This window comes from Onychomys torridus, chromosome 6 (assembly GCF_903995425.1).
Source record: "Onychomys torridus chromosome 6, mOncTor1.1, whole genome shotgun sequence".
Lineage (NCBI taxonomy): Eukaryota > Metazoa > Chordata > Mammalia > Rodentia > Cricetidae > Onychomys > Onychomys torridus.
The window spans coordinates 45,479,054-45,500,939 of NC_050448.1; the positions used below are offsets into that span (position 1 = coordinate 45,479,054).

Consider the following 21,886-nt stretch of genomic DNA (forward strand, 5'->3'; position numbering starts at 1 on the left):
ACATTTGTGAGGAATTCAACGCCCATCCCCGCTGCAGTCATTTGGCCAGCCACCCTCCACATTATCCGTTTCTATCCATCTCCCTACGTATATTCTCTCACCCGGAATCTCGAGGTGGGAGAACTTGGCCCCTTCCCAGTCCGGAAGTGCTAGATACATCCGCTCTGGGAGCTTGAAGAGTTGGCGAAGTGAGGGAGCGGAGGACTCGGCTGTGAGAAGGATGCTGCACTTTGGGGTCCCTGGCTGCTCAAGCCGAGCCAGTCACTGGGAATTCTGCACCGGCACACCCTCCTGGTCTCAAAGCAGACGCTAACGGGCAGAGGGCCGGGTCCGATCCGCCTCACCTCATCCCACCCACATTGGCAGAGCAGAGAGAATGCAGCGGACAAATGCCCCGCCACCACGTGGACAGCTGTTCACGTGAGCACGGCGGGGCGTGACTGGCGGGAGTCACGTGAGCGCACGCGGTCACGTGAGCGCTGTCGCTGCAGCCCGGCTTTTGCTTCCTGCTCGGCTCCCGATCTGCCGGCCGATGGAGGAGGAGGATGAGGAGGTGCGGGCGCTGCTTGGGGACCGCCCCGACGGGGACAGCGCAGTCCGGGGCGCCCCGCGCGCTCTGCCCGCGCTCTGCGACCCCAGCCACCTGGCGCACCGGCTCGTGGTGCTGCTGCTGATGTGCCTCCTTGGCTTCGGTGAGCCGGGGAGGGCTAGGGGAGAACGATCGGGGAGTTCTGGGGTGGTTCGTGTCCCGGATCCGCTCTGCCACCCGGGCTTGGGACTTGCTCGGTCCAGTCGTCGCGAGCCAGGCCTGGGGACTGAGCTGGCGACTTTTGTTCCTGCTAAGTCTCAGAGTGCGGCAGTCCCTCCCTGGGGACGCAGATGAGAAGGAATCTCGGCTCTTTCCCCTGGAGTACCGTGCTCAGGAGACTGCTGAGCGTTGTTGACCAAGTCCTTTTTCTTCTCTTCCCCGGAGGATGCCCTCCTCCCTCCCCCGCCCGCGCGCTTTCCTTGGCGTTCCTTTAGGTCTCACACCCGCTTTGGGACACTGCACCTTGCTGGCAGCCTGACAGCAGGCGTCTTTTCTTACCCTTCCTTCCTGTGTGAAGGAGGCCTGCGGGACCCGCTTGTTTTGAGGTGGTTGGTTTCACTTAGGAAACCTGATCCTCGGAAAGCAATTTCTTGAGATACTTTTCCAAACTTCTTTACCTCCTTTGTTACAGTTTTTAATTGACGCTGCAACTGTTCCGATTCGTGAATACTGGCTTGGCATCAAAGTGTCATTTCAGGGATCACATTCAGAAATACATGCTCCTGATGAATGGAGGATACTTTGGGCTTTGGTTTCCTTGCAATTCGTCCACACTGTTGACTAGTTTTTTGAAAGATGGAGCCCATATCATTTAAAACGAAGTACTGAGCCGGGCATAGTGGTGTACTTCTTTAATCCCAGTACTGGGAGGCAGAGACAGGTGGGTCTCCAAGAATTAGGGAGGGTAGCCAGGGTAGCCAGGGCTACAGAGTGAGATCTTGTCTCAACAAACAAACAAACCATGCCATGGACTCTTATTAGAAGCTCAATCAGGAGCAGACGCTCTAGGTTTAGAATCAATAACCAAGAAACTAGGGCAAAATGCTTGAAGAAATTATCCCTACTCAAGCCGACAGCTTATTTTTGCTAGGTAGATTGGGCTAAAAGTTTGCCTCTCTAGTTACCTCGCCCACCTTTGAACCTGGTAGCTTTGTGTATTTGGAGGGTCCGTGCGGAAACAGAGGCAGTGTTATCTTGGGGCCTCCTCAAGCTTGTCATTTACCTTTGAGATGCAGCTCCAGGTCATGCTTAACAGACCTCTCTCTCCCCACTGCTGTCTCTGCCTCCTTAGGAGACATTGCTGTGTTTTCATCTGATCCTTTCCTCTCTCACTTGTTGTTCTTATTCCTAGCACTGCATTTTTTCAGTCATTTGCTCCTGGGTATTTTGTTTGCAGATTTTGATCCCACTCTGAGAATCTGTGTGAAATACTGGTTTGGTTTGAAGAGCTGAAATTAATTCTGCTTTCAAGAGAAATGGTGACAGCTGACATGCAGCTGTGGAGAATATAGAATTTTTAGTGTCGGTGGCTTTAAGTGAGGAAAAGGAAGCTATTTCACGCATAAATTAATTCAGTAACAAGCATGGGAAGCATGAAGAGAAGAAAATGATTAAAAACAGTCGACGTTGACTTTTTAATTAAGTCTCTGGTATTTGCTGGGTATGTGATTGCTAAATTGTGGAAGTTCCTTTGGGTGGTAGCTAAGGAAGTGGTCTAGAAATAGTTTCCATGGTGTCAGCAATAGTGTAAATCTTAAACACCCAGAGTAGTACTAATTAGGAATTGTAGCTTGAAAATTTTGTGTAGACATTCTCATTCCGAGTGAAATGTGTGCTCTCTCTTTCCCAGGTAGCTATTTTTGCTATGACAGCCCTGCTGCCCTCCAGACTCAGGTGAAGCGGGTGAGTTGATTATTCATATTCTTGTCCTGCTCTTGGTTCTGGAGCACTGACTTATAGATGATGAGATACCATGACCTTTGGGGTGCCCCATCTGAAATGTCCACTTACTGTATTCTGCTATCATCAGCAAACCCACAAGCTGCAGACTTCTTGAGATCAAATCCATTTTTCCCCAAAGAACTCATGGAAGACATGTTTATGACAGATAGTTTGATTCTATAGGTAAATAATTGTGAACTCTGTCCACAATATTGCTAAAAATGCTAGTTTTTGTTGAGAATGTACACACCCGATGTCTACTGCTCTGAGTAAGTGGTGTGTGGAATGACTTTGGCCTCCTTAGGTAAGCTCTGTTGTTATTTACTTTTACAAGTGTGGATGTGTTTGCGGAGTATTGTCCCCACCAGCATGCTTTGTCTGGTTTTGAACTGTAAAATTGCATTTGTTGTTTCTGGCATTTAGACCATTGTCGTGTACATTTCTTTTTAAAGCCACTGAGCAGGGGGAAGATGTACAGGTTGTCCCTCTGCATTCTAGTATGAATCGAAGAGGGTAAGGGCCGTAAGACTAGGCAAAGATGATTCTTTTCTGTGTGGGAGGAGTCCATAATTCAGGCAGAAATGAAGATGTAAGGATGTAGGAGATAGAAGCAGACTGAGTTGACTGGTCCTGGATTAGTATGTGGAATTAAGACGTTCCCATGTGTGACTGTTCTTAGTGCAAGGATTGTAGTTTCCGTGAGAGTCTCAAGAAACTTACTCTGTACAGAAATACAGCTGTAGCCACTTTTTGCTTTGATTTAATTGTTTAACCCATTTGGAAAAAAGTTTTCTTTTCTTCCCATATAGGACATGCAAGTGAATACTACGAAATTCATGCTGCTGTACGCCTGGTATTCTTGGCCCAATGTAGTGTTGTGTTTCTTGGGTGGCTTTTTGATAGACCGAATATTTGGAATACGGTAAGCTTGCAGAAAAAATTAATTTGTGGGCAAATTTAACTGGTGATTAGGAGAATGTAGGAATGGGTTGGAGTTTTTCCTCGGAGAACTAAATAGACTTGTGAATTGACTGATGTTGAACATGAGGATTTGTTCTCTGTTTTTAAAGATTGTTTTGGTCTTAGACTTTGTCCTTGGGGCTTGGTTGATTTGTTAGGGTCAGGCCTATTAAATGCTGTTGATGCAGTAAGGGCAGCAGTTTCTGGAGGCTAGTTATGTTCCTAATGTGGGTCAGGCCAACCAGGTGTGAGTCCTCTGGCTGCCATTTGGTCAAGTCCCTTCTGCCTCCTCATTGATAATTAGGGTAACAATTTCTACCTCACAAGTGTCTACAGGGGTTAAATGAGAGCTGGAGATGGAAAGTCTTTGCACATAGGTAGAGATACATCCCTCAGTTCTGGTAAGACTTCCCCCCTCTATTTCTGCCTTTCTTTGGCCATTGACGTTTTTGTGGCCACACACATTGGATGCTGAAGGGAAATAGTGCTGTAAGCTTTGTCGCTGTATGTCTTTCTTGTTGGCTGTGTTTCATGTGAAGACTTAGTGAACACAGCTGGGAGTTCCCTCAGAAGGCAGGGGTGAAGCTGCTGACGTGGATTCAAACAATGTCTAAGGGATGAGGGTTGAAGACACTCATGTCTGATTCGGTTTGCGGGGGAGCGGTTCGAGACAGAGTTTCTCTGTGTAGTTTTGGTGCCTGTCCTGAATCTCCCTCGGTAGACCAGGCTGGCCTTGAACTCACAGAGATCCACCTGGCTCTGTCTCTTGAGTGCTGGGATTAAAGGCGTGTGCCACCACCGCCTGGCCTGGGGGGTTTGCTTTTAAGAATCTTAAATAGTTGAATATGAAGGAAGTGTTAAATATATTTTGCTGGATCTCAAGGGATAGAATTAGCTGAATTTTCAGGGAAACTGATTCCACTTATTTAGAGGAGGCACTTGCTTGTTCATAGGGGTGATATAAGTTGTCTGGAGACATTGATTGAGTTTTCCAGCTGTAGAGAACATCCAGGTGATGGTGTGGCCATTTTACAAGGATTTTTAAGTGGATTTCAGTTTCAGAAGTACAGTTGGCTCTGCTGACTCTTGAAGACTCTTCTAACCCTGCTATTTTACTTGCGCTGATGAAATATTACTACTTAGATTAAAGTTGGACTTGGAGCTCCATTAACTTGCCTAAGATGTGTCTTCTAAAAGTAGTTTTTAGTTACCAAGAATTGTAGTCACTTCAGTTATCTACTGTAGAATTTCCTAGAACCAATCCTCAGCTCATAAAATAAAGATTTATTTCTGTGCCATTTTATTTTATGTCACTGTGTGGAGGTGCCCAGAGGCAAGTCCAGGACCACATGCCCAGGAGCTGGAGTTACAGGCACTGTGAGCTGTCTGACCCTGGGTCCTCTGCAAGAGCAGTGAGTGCTCTTAGCTGCTGAACCACCTCACTAGCCTCTACTTCTAAACTCTGAACAGAAATTTAATCATTTCCACTTCCCAGTGGTTTGACCCTGGGAACTTTGGGCAGATTGCTGAGGTTTTAAGAGGTGATGATGATGTGAATGAACTCGTGCCATCACTGAACCTTGGGGGCCCATCAGAACACTGGAGTTTTGTACATTAGCGTTTGGTTTAGGAAAGTTGCAGATGAGCATTCATCTTCCTTGGAATGCAGGGTGGGCAAAGAAAACCAAACAGATGATGAGTATAGGACTCTGTGGTCCTATATAATATGAAGACATGACATTTTTCTCTCTCACACAGATGGGGCACAGTTATTTTCAGCTGCTTTGTTTGCATTGGACAGGTAAGAAAGGTCAAAATATTTATTCATTCCTTGACGGTGACTTTGAAGTCTTATTTAATTCCCTTGGCAAAAATATGTGTAACGAATGACCAACTTGATTAATCAGGCCCATGAATGGCCATGTGGTATAATTTATTTGAAGCCTTAAGTTACATAGTCTTAGCTGCTTTCCTCATTGCTATGATTGGCAGAAGCCACTTAGGAGGGGAAAGGTTTGTTCTGGCCCACGGTTTGAGGGGAAGGCATGTTGATGGGGGTATGAAGCAGCTGGTCACATAATGTCTGCAGTCAGGAAACAGAAAGTGAGGGTGCATGCCCAGCTTGCTTTCTCCTTTAATGCTACTCGGCTCGTAGAACGGTACTGCCCACATTTGGGTGGTCATTTATTCATGGGTTAACCTAACCCAGAAGATCTCTCACAGGTATGCCGGAGGCTTGCCTTCTGGTGATTATAAGTCCTGCTAAATGCATGAGCATTAATATTTAAATTTCCCAGATTTATTATTTTGGGCTAGTAAAATTATTCTGGGAATGAGCATTTGTCATGTTGCCTATTCCTTTAGAATATCCTGAATTTATTTTTCTATTACTGTTTACAGGTCATTTTTGCACTAGGTGGAATAGTTAATGCATTTTGGCTGATGGAGTTTGGGAGGTTTGTCTTTGGGTAAGTTATACCATAATTTCATGTTATCTTAGCGTGTTTATTAAGGATCTTTATGATGCTGAGGATTAAAGCCAGGGCCTTCCATATCCCAACCTATCCATACACCCACACTACTAGTCCTTTATTAAGGATTTAAAAGAAATACATCATTATCTTTTGTGAGGTGTTTACTGCTCTAAGAGTGGGACCTAGGAGAATGGAGCCAATAAATGAGGCTGACTAAAGTCTCATGCAATAGTCAACTTTATTCAGAGCATCAGGCAATTTATACTCTGAGGCTTAAGAAGAGTCACATGATTCAAGCTGCCAATCACAAGGTCAAGCTGCAAATGGCTGACAAGCCAGATGTGGCCAAAGCATGCTTTTCCAAAGAGGAATAAAAGCAGCGACAGCCAGTTATAAGGAAGTAAACTCACTCCTATCCGCCACACCTGGCGTGAAAACACAGTCCAAGAACATTGTTGTGTTTTTGAAGAAACTGAGGTCACAAGACTCTTGTCTTATGTTCTTGGAGTTGTCTCGCAAACACCCAGAATTCTCACACAGTTCCATTCTTGGACCGTGTTCCACCAGTGAGGAATTATTTCAGATCCTTGAAATGTAGCTTATGTATGTAAGTGTGCTTCTTAGGTACTTGTTTTAATAAAGACTTAGTGTTTTTGGGTGATTGTGTTTAATTGTAGAGTTTGATATTATAAGCTTTGCCAGAAGTTTTTCCTGGGCTTTAAAAACTTGATTGTATTTAAGACTGATTTAAATCTCATTCACAAAAGTATGGACCATCAATTTCTAGGTTGGTTACTCCGGGCATCGTACTCGTCCTTAGAGAGTGGCGTGTATGTCTTTCTGCTCCCCCGTTCAGGTGTCTTGAAGTAGCGCGGTATCTCTAGCCTGACTGGCCCCATGTAACTTCAGTGTCCATTACACAGTCCTGTTCTGAGTCAAACCTTGGGCTTCCTGCCTTGAGGGATACAGTAGACAGAATGCCAAGGGCATGCAGATAGATGTGGTATATACCCGAAGGAAATAAATATATATAAGAACATGGAGAAGATTCTGGAACAAAAATGTGGTTAAAAATGGCCACGTGGATGAAGTGGGAGAGTGTGGAAAGAGGTGTGGAAACTTATTTGTAGATGAGAAGGGAGATACCTTTGGACTAGGACAGAGCCATGGCAGGATTTGTTTTTAGGATGTGGAGGTGACAAAGCTTTGAAATGGGTCTCAAGGGGTACTGATAAATATGTGGAACCAAGAGAAAGAACACTGAAACCCAAGAAGTGTAGGAACGTTGACTATGCAAGAGCTTTGCGTATTGGCCTGAAAAGTGAGGTTTCATTACAAGATGTGAATGAAAGATGCTCTCCCATATCAGTGTTTTGTGCAGGACAGATGGTGTCTGTCATGATTGCTAATTCAGCTTGCCGGAGCACTCCAACACATCACAATAGAAACTAGTCATTGCATTTTGTTTACATTTGAGGCAGGTAGAGTATGTGAGTAGGTTGTCTGTGCCCTGATGTCTGGGATCTCTGCCGCAGAGATTCATGGAAGGCTGGAAGCTGGAATCATCTGGAAGCTTGTGGTTTTGCATATTGGATGCTTGGATTGGATGCTTGTGCCTTGAAGAACATGTTTATTTTCAAGTGGCACTTGCTTTCGTGTAGGATGTACAAAGGGGGTGGGTTACCCTTTGTACAAAGTAACTTAGGGCTCCAGCTGTGAGTGTTGGACTGAAATGGCAGATACCATTTTTGGGATGCTTAGGACCACACAGTCGTCACCTCACTATGTCTTATTGGCTGACGTACTCAAGCCTACCTCCATTCAAAAGCAGTGTCAAAATTTCTAACTGGGATTTCTTTCAAAGCTATGACTTTTCTTCTCCCATATTTAGGATTGGTGGAGAGTCCTTAGCAGTTGCCCAGAATACATATGCTGTGAGTTGGTTTAAAGGCAAAGAATTAAACCTGGTGTTTGGACTCCAACTCAGCATGGCCAGAATTGTAAGTATGGTGACAGCCTAGTGGGGCCCAATAGGAAGCAAATTATCTCTTCAGAGTCTTAGAAGTATGCTTGGGTGTGAAGTAGGCATTGCTTTCTATATACCACTCTCAAAAACACTTACTTGTGTGTTTATGGGTCTATGTAGGTGCCTCTGCATTCAGAGGTCAAAAAATGGCATTGGCTGTCAGTTTCTGTCACCCTCTGCCACTCTCTACCTGCCCGCTTGAGGCATTTTGTCAATCAGGCTGGAAGCCAGCAAGCTCCAGTCTCCTGTGTCCTCAGAGCTGTGTTATCAGGCATGCAGGGGACACTGCATTGTTAGTGGGTACTAGGATCTGAATTCTTGTCCCCTGATTGCACAGGAAGCAGTCTAGCCATGGAGCCACTTCTCTAGCCTCTGTTTTTAGGTATTTCTCTAGGACTTAAAATGACATTTATTTTGTGTCTTAGGGTTTTATTACTGTGAAGAGACACAGCATGCAGGTAGACATGGTGCTGGGGAAGACTGAGAGTCCTACATCTTGATCTGCAGGCAGCGGAAAGAGACTGTGTGCCACACTGGGAGTGGCTTGAGCATATGAGACCTCAAAGCCTGCCCCCACAGTGACACACTTCTTCCAACAAGGCCACACCTACTCCAACAAGGCCACACCTCTTTTTGTGTGTGTGTAATGCTTTTTATTTTTTAATTTTAATTTTTTCCTTTTTTTCTCTTTTTTATTATTAAGAAATTTAATTTTCTATTCATTTTACATACCAACCATAGGTCCCCCTCCCTTCTCTCCTCCCGCCTTCTAGTCTCTCCAACATATCAGTGTTTTTGATCATAAAGGCCACACCTCCTAATAGTGCCACTCCCTATGGGCCAAGCATTCAAACACATGAGTCCACGGGGGCCATACCTATTCAAACCACCATACTTTGTCTTAAGTAGATCATTCATAAATAGTATAAAACAGCAAAGTGAACATTCATTAGTTCAAAGAGTCTGAATTAAATAACTTGCCTAATTTCTCACCAGTTTTGGCACCCTGCCTCAAAAGTCTCTATAGCCATCCATCCAGGTTCTACTTGCACATTTCCATTGGTGGGAAGCTCCTTCTGTGGTGGAGCAGCCTGTTCTCCATCAGTTAACCTTTTTCTTTTTCTTTTTCTTTTCTTCTTCTTTTTGTTTTTTTAAAGACAGCCTCACTATGGAGTCCTGGCTGGTCTGGAACTTGCTGTGTATAGATAAGGCTGGCCTTGAACTCACAGAGACCTGTTTGCCTCTGCCTTTAAAGTCCTGGGTTTAAAGATGTGTGATACCACAAACTTCTGAAACTCAAATTCACACAGATGAAGCCTTTTTCACAAAGGGCTTATGCTGACCCCACTGCTTCTTTTTCAGTGTTCATTTTTGTCCTGTTTGCCGTGAAATGAAACATCATCGGCTCTTCAGTTCTTGATCAGAGGTGTTTATTTCCTGTGGTCATCTAAGCCCTCTGACAGGAGTTTCAGCCCTTCACCATGATGCTCACACCTCACTGGACTTCACTCTGTCAGCTGGTGTTCCGAATTAGAAACAATTGTGGTATTTCACATTTTGTCTTAGGGAGGGTACCCAGGAAACCAGCATTAGATTTTGATGAATACATCCTGTAAGACACTCAGATATCTTAATATCCCCACCCCATGGCTGGGCGGGTTGAGTATCTCTTGATTTTTTTTTTTTTTTTTTTTTTTTTTTTTTTGGAGCTGAGGATCAAACCCCAGGCCTTGTGCTTGCTAGGCAAGTGCTCTACCACTGAGCTAAATCCCCAACACCGATTTTCTTTTATAATTTGCTCCTTTCAGGTTTACTGTTTTAATAAGTACTGAGGCAGGTGACATTACAGCAGCAGTCCCGCCTCTGAGCAGTGTCTGCCTGCAGTCTGTTAGGAGGTTTACAATGCCACTCCACCCCCTCTGTCATTTCTTGAGATTCAGGCCCTGTCTCCTGTCTCCTGCCTTTCTGTCAGGTCCCCTCCCCCTCATCACGGCTGGTGAACTGCTCTAGGTCGTGACCTTTGATTAGCATTGCCTGGTTTCTGAGTTTATGCCATCTGTCTGGGCTCTCCCTTACATTCTTTACTTCCACAGGCAATTGCCTGTCCAGTGTTTTCCCTTAGCTGTCTCTGTCCAGGCTTTTCTCTTCCATTTTGACTCATACGCTGTTCAGAGTTCCCCTGGACTGAACTTACCCCACACCCAGTTCTTGGTGTTCTCCCCACCGTTCCTCAGACCAGCTCTTGTTGGCATTTCTCAGCAAGGGCAACTCTCTCAGTGTGGTGCCAGCCTGAGTCCCACCTCCTCCCATTCTCCCACAGATTTGCTGTCAGTAAATCCTTTTGGGCTGCCCCAACTAAACATACGTACTCCGAGCACATCTTACCGTACTTCAGCAGCCTGATCTCAGAGTCATCTTCTCGTTTTGGCCTGCTGCTGGACGGTGACTGCGGCCTTGTTTCTGCCTCTGTGGTCTAATTGAAAGGAAGTTGCCCGGTCGGTCAGTCAGAGCTGCTTTCCAAGACTGCGGAGGGAGGCTTCCCCAGGATGGCGAGTCCTCTAACCTCTAGCCACCTGTCATGGTTCTTTTTCTGTGGCTGTAACAACATCGTGACCATGACCAAGGCAGCTTAGAAGAGAAAGTGTTTGCTTGGGCGTAGGTTTCAGAGGGTCAGAGCCTGTGATGGCAGAACAGGTCTTCATCTGAAAGGGAGAGGCAGAGAGAGCACATTGGAAATGATGAGATGTTTAAAGCCTCAGAGCACACCCGAAGTGTATGGGTCAGGGTTCTCTAGAGTAGTGGAAGTTATAGAGTGAATCTCTCTCTCTATAGAAAGAAATTTATCAGAATGACGTACAGACTGTGGTCCCGCTAATCCAACTACAGCTGTCTATGAACGGAAAGTCCAAGAATCCAATAGTTGACCAGTACACGGGGCTGGATGTCTCAGCTGATCAGTATATGCTGGACTCCCAAAGAAGTAGGCTCTGATGCCAGTGAAGGAGTGGACTGAAATCAAGAGGTTTCAAGCAGGCAAGGAGCAAAAGCTCCCTTCTCCCATGTCCTTCCATAGGCTTCCAGCGGAAGGTGTGGCGCAGATCAGAGGCAGGCAACTTCCGCCTCAAAAGATCTGGATGAACGGCGTGTCTTCCCACCTCAGTCTAATCCAGATTATCTTCCATGTAACAGTAATCTGGATTCTGGTTACACTTACTTTACTAAGATGCTATCAGTAAGTAAGTATCCACACACCCCTCCCCCATAGCGTTATAGTTGAGAAACCTGTTGTTTTTCCTTCCTCAGGGAAGCACCGTGAATATGAACCTCATGGGATGGCTGTATACCAAGATTGAAACTGCACTGGGCTCAGCTGGCCATACGACCCTGGGAGTGACACTCATGATTGGTGAGTGAGTCCTTCCGTCCCACGCCTTGTCCTTTGGAGGCCTGTCAGGGAGATACTGTGCCCAAGAGGAAGGAACTCGAGACTCAGTGGCCGCTTACTGTGCTGCTGCTGCTGCTGCTGCTGGGCTATGATTTGGCCTCCATAGTTCGCTAGTTCTTGTGACTGTTTAGAAATAGACCGTCATGTCTTTGTACTTTAATTGCCACTTTTGAAACAGGAGCTGATTGGCCCTGGTGTCCCTCAGTGCTTTTGTTTGTATATTGTATGCTCAGTGAGAGTGTGAAGTGAGCTCAGCCAGGGAGTGTGTCCAGGTGAGCTCACAGTCATGACAGCAGGAGGAAGATTCGGGCCCTTGAGCTCAGGCTCGGCCAGGACACTAGAGTGATGTGTTGCGGAGTGGTGGGGAGTCCACCAAGTTGAAAGCCAGGAGCCTCGGCTCATTCTTTGCTGCCCATAGCAAGTTCTTTTATCTAGGACGAGATAATTTCTCTCCATTTTCTGAAAGTTTGGGGTCTTGGTGTATTCTTGTGTGCGTTTGCCTTCCCTCAGTGGCTGCACTGTGGTTCTTTATGCTGCTTCTCCCAGCCCTTGGCCTGTTCCAAATCTTCTCTCCTTCCTTTAGGGGGTGTGACATGCATCCTTTCACTAATCTGTGCCTTGGTCCTTGCTTATTTGGACCGGAGAGCAGAGAAAATCCTTCATAAAGAACAAGGAAAGACAGGTACGTCAGCGTGAAAGAAGACTGGGACTCGGGACCTTTAATGAGTGTTTACAGTAGCGTAAACACAGCGCAGTGCTGTGATGCTGGATTTATATTCCAGGTTCATTTCTGCTTCTCTAGATTTCTGTCTGTGTCCCTCTGTTGATACGTTTTGACAGAGTGTACATTCTTGGTTTTGTTTTGTATATCAGTAAAATGATTTTAGTTCCTGTAGAAGGGAACAAGTGTAACTTCTGTTTTTTTCTTCCTATTACTTGGTAAGTTATTTCAGAGATCCTGTTTGTGGAATTTGCTAGAATTTTTTTTTTAATTATATGAATAAAATATAGATGAAAGGTCCTCAGGTTTTTTGAAATACTACGTCTTCCCTTTCTCAAGGCGAAGTCATTAAGTTGACTGACATAAAGGACTTCTCCTTACCCCTGTGGCTGATCTTCCTCATCTGTGTCTGCTACTACGCAGCGGTGTTCCCTTTCATTGGGCTGGGCAAGTGAGTATTCTCCAGCCTCCCTCCCTCCTGTCAGTTACAGCGAGAGCTGAGTCACGTTCTGTAGTTAAGTTTGCTCCCGTGGACACAGTGTCTATTTAGACTAATGATTTATGTTCTGGGATACAGCGGGCATGGGCAGCTCCAGGCTTCACAATGTTTTAATGCTTTCATTATTCTCTTGAAGACACACTTTTAAAATGTCCTTTCTGTTCTCGGATCAGGAGGCTGTTTACTGTGACTGGAAGTTAGTTGTGCCTTGGGTTCTGTCCGCTCAGGGCCGATTCTGCCCCATTAGATGCAGGGTTCAAAGCAGGCTCCTGCTTGCAGGTCTGCTCCTCGCCTCATTCATTCACTGGCTGCCGCAGTGTGAGAGTGCAAATGTGTTTGTAGGTTGTGTTCTTATGTCTGTATAACCTTTAAAACCACATCGTCACTGTGTGATAAGAACTCTCATTCATTACATAGCTCCGCGGTTCCGCCTTTAATTGGGTATTCTGAAAATGTGTGGGCCAACCCTAGTTTAGTCAGTGAAATTGTTCCGGGAGAGCCGGAGCTGCAGCAGAGGGCTGGATGATGATGGGTAAGAGATAACAGTAGGGGAACAGTATCAGGGAAGAAGAGCTTACTAAACGTTAGAGTTATCTTTAACTTGTCTTTATTTCTGGAACACAAAGTAGTTCTTTCTAATGTATGAATGTTTCTTTTTAATCTTAGAGTTTTCTTCATAGAGAAATTCAGATTTTCTTCCCAGTCAGCAAGTGCAATTAACAGGTATTTGATAAGTGCAATTAATTCTGTAAGTTCTTGTCGCATGTGATACTGGGTATTCCTAAGCACAGGCCCTGAATAGAGGCATCCCTCTCCCCAACACTGCAGACTCTAATCGCAAGGGCCTGGCTTTGCTTTAAGGGAAAAAACCCAAAGAATTCTCAGATTGATTTTTTTTTTTTTTCTAATTCTATTTGCTGGTCATCATTTTAGATGAGTGCTACATTAACCAAGTTAGGCTTGCTTAGTCTGGTAGTTTTAGAGACGCTGTGCTGCATTCTGTTAACTTCTTGCTCTCTCTGGGCAGTATCGTGTATGTCATATCAGCTCCCATGTCCCCAGTATTTGGACTCCTGGTGGATAAAACTGGGAAGAACGTCATCTGGGTTCTGTGTGCAGTTGCTACCACCCTCGTGTCCCACATGATGCTGGCCTTCACCTTTTGGAACCCCTGGATTGCTATGGTAATGTTTAGGGGGATGGTCAGGGCCTCAGAGAGAAGTCCATGTTTGGTGTGCCCAGCAAACTCAGCTGGCGGTGCTGAGGGGGAAGTGACTTGGTGTTAATTTTGAGAAAGTAAATATTTTTTTTTAAAAGAAAAGGATTATCATTTATTAATGTGTAAGGTTTGTTTTTCATTTGGCTTATTTAGTAGGGAATCTCCAAAGCTGAAGTAGAATTTACAACAGAATAGTCTCATGACTGGAAAGCTAATACTTGCATTTGTTTTTCTGGACTTCAGTAAAGTAAATCCTTTCATTAACAGCACTGTCCATCCTTTGGACTTTGGCTCTTGGTAGGTCTAAAAGGTGGCCACAAGTCCATGGCTTTTTGTTGTCTTCACTGTGTGGGTTTTCAGAGTACAGGCTGAAGTGCTGTGTCCCTTACCTGTTGGCACAGGGGCATGTTGAGCATCAGCATTTGTGGTGGGCAGTTCCCTGGAAGTCTTCCTGTAGGGACATCCAGGTCCTAGGAGTAGAGTGCTGCTGTAGAGCTTTGCACAGTGAATATCCTCTGTTACGATGCTCAGGGACTTCCTCCCCATCTCTAACACAGTGCACAGGTGTGTCCGTTTTCCTGGCTAGTGTTGGGTGTCAGCATTATGTCTACATTTACCAGTCTGATAGGTACATGTATTACTTAGTTTACATTCAACTCATACTTTCTTCTTTTTTTAAAACTTGAGACATGCTCTTGCTCCATACAGCTGACATTACCTCCACACTGTGTAGCTTAGAGCAGCCTGGCACTCAGAGTTCCCTCTGAAGGCATATTGCCCCTGTGTTTGGCAAGTTCTTTATTTGATTGCAGAGACTGTATTGTTATACAGTGTCTGGCAGTGTCATACAGTGGTGGCGATGGCGGGTGGGTTCCTGCTGTGCTTTTCAGTTCAGAATTGGTCCTCCATGGGCAGCAATAGAATAACCCTGCTGCCTCGATGACTTCATCTGTAGTTAAGGAAAATCAGTTTGCCTGAAACTTGGGTAAGAACTCTTTGCAAATCATCTGGACGCCGGGCAGTGGTGGCACACGCCTTTAATCCCAGCACTCAGGAGGCAGAGCCAGGCGGATCCTGTGAGTTCGAGGCCAGCCTGGTCTACAGAGCGAGATCCAGGAAAGGCGCAAAGCTACACAGAGAAACTGTCTCAAAAAACAAAACAAAACAAAAAACAAACAACAACAACAACAAAATCATCTGGGCTCCTTGACTGCACAGTGGGCCCAGACAGTTTGTATCACGAGTGAAAATGGTTAAAACAGTGGAGCGTACTGAGAGAGGCCCAAGACTTTCTTACTTATTGAAAATTTTAGTTCAATTACAGTCAAATGTATTTACATTTTGATTTAGCTGCTATGTCACTTTTACTAACCTTTATCAAGGAAAATCACCTGTCACCTGATATATACTGTACCATTCTGCCTTCCTATCTAGAGTCTCCTGGGACTCTCCTACTCATTGCTTGCCTGTGCCTTGTGGCCAATGGTGGCATTTGTAGTTCCCGATCACCAGCTGGGAACTGCGTACGGATTGTAAGTATTGCATTCTCACTGCGTGTGTGTTGTACATGTTGCCTTCCGCTGTATCAGTTCTCATAATACCCCACGTGTCCTCATTGTAGTTATGCTCAGAGTTCTGGGCCAGCGCTGAACCTGCAGATGACGAGGAATGTCAGTGAATGCATTCTTAAGTGACTGCCGTGGTGTTTCTGGTCACTTTCCCTACTGTGATCTGAGGAAAACAGCCCAGTGCAGGAGGGTTTAGTTTAGGTCTGGGCCTGTGGTGAGGCAGATCCATCCCGGCCGCTGGGAAGTGGCCATCACACTGCCCTTTTATTGCCTCAGGCCTCTAGTCTTTGGGAGGTGCTTGCCCATGTCTACGTCTTTCCCACTGAGGTCCTTCCTCTAGACATACCAACAGACATGCCTAGAAGAGTACTTGCCTGTTAGGTACTTCTTAGTCCAGTCAGATGTAGTTACACTTGGCCATCCAACAAGGTAAGCCCCTACCTAGCAAGACAGCTGGAGTAAGCTAAAGCCCATAGGAGGCGATTGCAGAAATGACTGCTCCTGTCCATCTGAGCCCTTCTCAGTGGGAGGGTGATCCCTAGCTCAGGCCCCCAAAGGCAGGTGGGGGGTGCAGCTGCTCCTGTGGCTGCTGTGCAGGTAGCTCTCCCTTTCACTCATCAGGTGGGCATTTCCTACTTCACTTGTCCTGCGGCCGATGGTCTAGTAGCAGAGACACTCCAGGATAAACTCCAAAATCTGCTGGGTGTGATTAATCCCAGCACTCTGGAGTCAGAGCCAGGTAGATCTTTATGAGTTTGGGGCAAGCTTGGTCTACAAAGTGAGTTCCAGGGCAGCCAGGGCCACATAGTTTCCTTGTCTCCAAAAACTAAAATCTATCCGTGTGCCCTGTTTGAAAGTCTCTCCTAACACCAGCAGTGTGTGGTTTTTGATGCTAGTATTAATAGTGAAGTTAGTCTGTATGAAGACCTTTGAGAATGACATGCTGTTTTATCCTGAAATCCTAGCATGCAGTCTATTCAGAACCTCGGGCTGGCCGTCATCTCCATCCTCGCTGGCATGATACTGGACACTCGGGGATACTTGCTTTTGGAGGTTTTCTTCATTGCCTGTGTTTCCTGTGAGTGTGCCACGTGGCAGCACTTGATTTCTTATAACATAGAGTAAAAATGTTCGTATTTTTACAGTTAGGTTTTGCCATATCATTTAAAGTGAGCTAGACAGCATGCCTGAGCTAGTAAGGGCAGAAAGCCAAGCTCTGCCTTCTGGGCTCTGAACGGGCTCCGGGAGGGAAGTTAAGGGCGAAGTTTTGATTTGTTCATTTGTAAAGGCACATGGTGTCTTCAGATGAGAAATCCCTGCAGACCGTGAAATGACTGGCCAGGAGCTGCCAGGAGTTCTGGGGAGGAGAAGAGAGGAAGGAGGGAGAGAGAGAGAGAGAGAGTGTGTGTGTGTGTGTGTGTGTGTGTGTGTGTGTGTGTGTGTGTGTGTTCGGCTCCCTCCCTCCTGTGGGGTGTCAGCAGTTTGCTGGCCCTATCATTCCTGAGCTAATAAGCAGCGATCCCTGTAGGGAAAACGCTGTGGCACTTGGGAAACAAAAAAGTGCCGTGTTTTTAAAATGCCAGTTACCTTGGTTAGGGTTTCTACTGCTGTGAGGAGACACCATGACCGTGGCAACTCTAATAAGGAAGCATTTAAGTGGGGCTGGCTTACAGTTTCAGAGGTTCAGTCCATTATCATCATGGTGGGAAGCATGGCCACATGCAGGCAGACATGGTGCTGGAGAGGAGCGGAGAGTTCTACATCTTGAACTCCAGGCAACAGAAAGTGAACTGTGTAACACCCTGGGCATAGTTTGTGCATGTCTGAGAAGTGTGCACAGTGATACACTTCTACCAACAAGGCCACACCTAATGGTGCCACTCTCTGCAGGCCAAGCATTCAAACATGCATCTGTGGAGGCCATACCTGCTCACGCCAGTGCACCAATGGAGAGGAGTGTGGTTTATGCTTTAGTTTTCATTGCACAGGCGTCATTTACAAGTGTACCTTGTGTTTTCCAGTGGCACTTTTGGCCGTGGTCTGTCTGTATTTGGTGAATCGTGCCCGAGGTAAGCAGCTCTCGTGATCTTCTTGAGGGCCAGTGTTTTATTAGTGTGTGTTAGTGATCTCCATGTTTATAACCACACATTCTGCAACCTCCACTTCTATCAAATTGCTCTTAGGCTTTTTCATCTCTAGTAAAATCGTGTTTCGAATATAAAATCTCAGGTGTATATTATCAAAACTCCCTAAGCCCCTCATATTGTCTCATTTCTAAAAAAATTAAAAGTAAATTAATTTTCACATTAAGGTTGAACCCATTTGGTTTAGAATTAGAAATTATATATATACACACACACATACCAGTACACACTAATGTGCGTTAGTGTATTTTTATAAGAACTTGATGTTGTCTTTATTAGTCCTAATAATTGCTTGTCCCTAAAGGGCATGATATACTTAATATAATATAACACAATAAATTTAGATTTCTTTTAATTTTTTTTAACTTTCAGCAATACTGACATCTAATACAGTGTTTTAGTTAAAAAACCTGAAGCAACACAGACCTTCAGACTTAAATATACAAAGCTAATATTAAAGTGTGATTATATATTTTTCTTTCTTATCTTTCATAACTCTTTGTGCAAATATTTGTGTATGTGTGATTGAATTTTAATTACTCACATTGCTTAAAATGGCTACTCGTTTATATTTTAGGTGGGAATCTAAATTATTCCGCAAAACAAAGGGAAGAATCAAAACTTTCTCATACCGAGTGAGTCCCCAGAGGGAGAAAATCCTGTCCTGGAAATTTTAACTGTGAGCATTTTATTTCAGGTTAGGTTTGGACTTCAAAGATATGAGTTGTTTTCTTGATTTTTAAGAGCTAGCAGGTCTGGAAAGAGCACTACAAGATTCGTACTTATTTCAGAACATTTAAGATGAATATCAAGTCTTAAAGGCAGAGCTGGAAAAGAAGTGGGCTTACCTTCTGGGCAGTGCAGGCTGTGGGGTTTGAGTCCTGTGCTGGGCTGTGCCCATCCGTTCTTCCAGTCTGCCTTTTAAAAAGTAATTAAGGTAACTTTTCATCTTGCCCTGTGTCCTGCTGACATTCTGTTGCTGGGATAAAATGCCCTGGCCAAAAGCAGCTTGGGGAGGAAACTGTTCCAGGTCACAATCTCATTCATCATTGAGAGAGGTGGGGGCAGGAGCCTGAAGGTGAACACTACCTGCTGGCTCCCTCTCACTGGCTCACACTTACCTGCCTTTCATGTGCAGCCCATGGCTGCCTGTGTAGGATGATGCTGTCCCAAGTGCACTGGGATGCATCCATTAGCACTCAGGTCACTGCCCACAGATGTGCCCACAGATGTGCCAATCTGACCTAGGCAGGTCTTCAGTTTATTTAAACAGCACATGTGTTACATTCTGTCCCTGGGGACTCTAGGCTGTGTCTAGTTGACAACCTAATATCAGTATGCCTTTTTTCAGATTCCTTCATAACAGATGAAAGACTGTAGTGTGGGATTATGTTATTTTTTTTTTTATAAGTATGTGCTAAAACATGACAGTAATCCTGTTTCCTGTTATTTCTAAAGATTCTAGCCACTAAACTTATGATTTAAAGATATATTTGTAAATATACACATCATCTGCTGTTAAGTTTTGTGACTTGAATAGGTTGAGGTCTGGCATAATAGCCGTTGTTTTTTAAAGCAGGATGGTGCTTCTGTTTTTCATGTTAAAAATTGGAAATGAAGGGTTCCAGAGCTGGCCCAGTGATTAAGTGTATGCTGTCCTTACTGATGCCCAGAAGTCAGTTCCCAGTGCCCATGTCCGGTACCTCACCAGCTCCAGGGCACCCGGGGCCTCTAATGTGGGCACCTGCACTCATGTGCACCCCCATCCCAATAAATATGATAACGTTTTACACTGTGTATCTTACAAAGTTATAATTTTCATTTTGAAAGTTGTGTGGAGCTTTTTTTTCCCCCAGCTGCTTTTTGGTAATTTCTTGTATTTTGTTCTACAGATAAGTCTCTGAAATGATTGTCTGGAGAATGGGCAACATACACCACTGATTGGAAACCTTCATGAAGATTTTCTTTTCTTTTTTTTTTCTTTTTTAAAGTTATTTAGAAAAAATAATAGAGTGGAAAATATATTTATATTTCAAATATACCTACTAAAAGTGTGTTCATGCAGACTGTTTTAGCCTGTGGCTTTTGTAACATGTGTTACTAATGAATTCTAATCAACAATGAACAGTTTAGAAAATTGGTCTGGAACATTCAGCAAGCTTTAAGGACCAACCATAATGGTCTGTACATTCTATTGGGGTAGTTTTTAGAACATGCATCCTCAGGATGAACATTTTCTATATATTATAACAAGAAAAAGGGAAAAAACCCCACAAAATATGAGGGGGTGGTACAGATGTTACATACAGAATAAGTGATGATATTTTAGCAGGTGCTCCCTGTTTCGTAGAGAATGGTATACAATTGCTTCCTGTTCTCCACTAGGAGATTATGAGTGTCATTAATAATGGCTGCTGAGCAGCAAACCTTGGGAGTTTTTTGTTTGTTGTTGTTTTTCCTATCAGGGACATAATTTGTAGTATGAACTTTCTGAAGAGGTTTTTTTTTTTTTTTTTTTCCCCACTAAAGACAATAAAAGCATCCTTCAATTTATGATGGCCACCTATGTACATGGGTACATAAAACCAGTGCAAAAGTTATATTTTGTGTATTCATTTTATTTTTAAAACATTTCAACACTGATTCCAGTTTTCCTATGGAAGATAATCTCCAGAAATCAAAGCTGCAATAAAAAAATGTCCTAGGTACAGTCTCATTGAATGATTACAGGTGTAGGGTGCAGTCTCATTGAGTGATTACAGGTGTGTAGTGGATAGCCATCCCAGCATGGCTATCCACTACACAGGTGTAGGGTACAGTCTCATGGAATGATTACAGGTGTGGGGTGCAGTCTCATTGAGTTATTACAGGTGTGTAGTGGATAGCCATGCTGGGATGGCTATCCACTACACAGGTGTAGGGTACAGTCTCATTGAATGATTACAGGTGTAGGGTGCAGTCTCATTGAGTTATTACAGGTATAGGGTACAGTCTCACTGAATGATTACAGGTGTAGGGTGCAGTCTCATGGAATGATTACAGGTGTGGGGTGCAGTCTCATTGAGTGATTACAGGTGTAGGGTACAGTCTCATGGAATGATTACAGGTGTAGGGTGCAGTCTCATTGAGTGATTACAGGTGTAGGGTACATGTGGTGCAAAACATTGTATGCTTAAAGCTTTGCCATCCAGGGGCTGGAGAGGTAAAGTGCTTAAGGACATTTACTCCTAAGAGAACCCCAGTTCCGTTCCCAGCATCCACACAGGGCAGGGATCCAGCACCCTCTTCTGCCTTCCTCAGGCTCTTGTGCATGTGAGAGCACATGTGTGTGCGCGGACACGCACACACACACACACACAAACATAATGATAATGGATCTTTTAAAGAGCACAGAAACAGTTTGAAAATCATTTCTTTTCTTTCTGAGTTATCATTATTCACTTGTTAGTTTTGGGGCTTTGACCACATGTGGCTGTTGTAGCATATCAAGTATGAAGTTGTCCTTGCTATGTGTGCTGGCTGGCTCCTGTGTCCTGGCCTTGTAGGGAGCCTTGTCGTGTTTATAAAAGGGTTGTATGCCTGGCCCTCTCACAAGCTTTGACCATTGCTATTTCCTGCTCTTAGAGTGTTCTCTAGTGCTCACTCTAACCTGGTTTCACCTGATTTAAACAAAAATCTTAGTTCCCAGCCCAGAATCATTCTTCCATACAGAAACTCCTCCAGACCACTCAGGCCATATATAATCCAGTATGCCTATGAACTTTGAAGACCTCAGACCTGGCCTTTTTAGCTCACCTCAGTTTGTGAGGAATTTGTGGCAGTGTGGGTTTAGGGTGGTGTGTTTTCTCTTCCTTAGACTGTCAGCTCCATGAGAGCAGGGACATTGGTTTGTTAGTGAATGTATCCACAGTGCCTAGCACAATGAATGTACAAAACTTTCCTTCTTTTTTTTTAACTGATGTGTAAAATAAAAAGTAATTGGAGTAAACTGTTTGGAGGATAAATGGCAATTCAAATAAAAAGACCCCCAAAGGGTTGGTGAGCTGCATGTCTTCTGGTTTAGAAATCTTATATTTAATATGTACTCTAAGTACACCATTGCACAATCATATATTATTCTAAGACTGTATCTTCCATCTAGGTTGTATAATGGTGTGACAGGGAATCATTCACATATGTAAGTTTGAGTTGTGTTTGTGGTTTTGCAGTGCTGGGGGTGGGGGGTGAACCCAGGCAAGGTTTTGCCTGTGTTAGGCTAGTGCATTTACCACAGAGGAATAGTCCCACCTGGCAGTGGTGG

At 44.5% G+C, this 21,886-nt stretch overlaps 1 protein-coding gene across 5 annotated transcripts; it reads left to right on the plus strand.

The window, feature by feature from the left end:
* Positions 1–454: 454 nt before the first annotated feature.
* Positions 455–21,634, plus strand: Mfsd1 (major facilitator superfamily domain containing 1). Of its 5 annotated transcripts, none has more exons than XM_036190957.1 (18): positions 455–692; positions 2,439–2,491; positions 3,340–3,452; positions 5,249–5,291; positions 5,891–5,958; positions 7,856–7,964; positions 11,294–11,396; positions 12,019–12,117; positions 12,496–12,607; positions 13,322–13,378; positions 13,683–13,839; positions 15,309–15,406; positions 16,408–16,520; positions 17,464–17,511; positions 18,164–18,265; positions 19,479–20,348; positions 20,393–20,500; positions 20,597–21,634. In XM_036190957.1, the coding sequence occupies exons 1-15, from the start codon at positions 533–535 to the stop codon at positions 18,223–18,225; spliced, it is 1,395 nt and encodes a 464-aa protein (XP_036046850.1). In that variant the 5' UTR covers positions 455–532; the 3' UTR covers positions 18,226–18,265; positions 19,479–20,348; positions 20,393–20,500; positions 20,597–21,634. The 5 variants fall into 5 exon arrangements, with proteins under 5 accessions (XP_036046850.1, XP_036046851.1, XP_036046846.1 ...); XM_036190958.1 differs by having other exon boundaries at positions 20,393–20,424; positions 20,693–21,634; XM_036190953.1 differs by having other exon boundaries at positions 20,393–21,634.
* Positions 21,635–21,886: the final 252 nt, after the last annotated feature.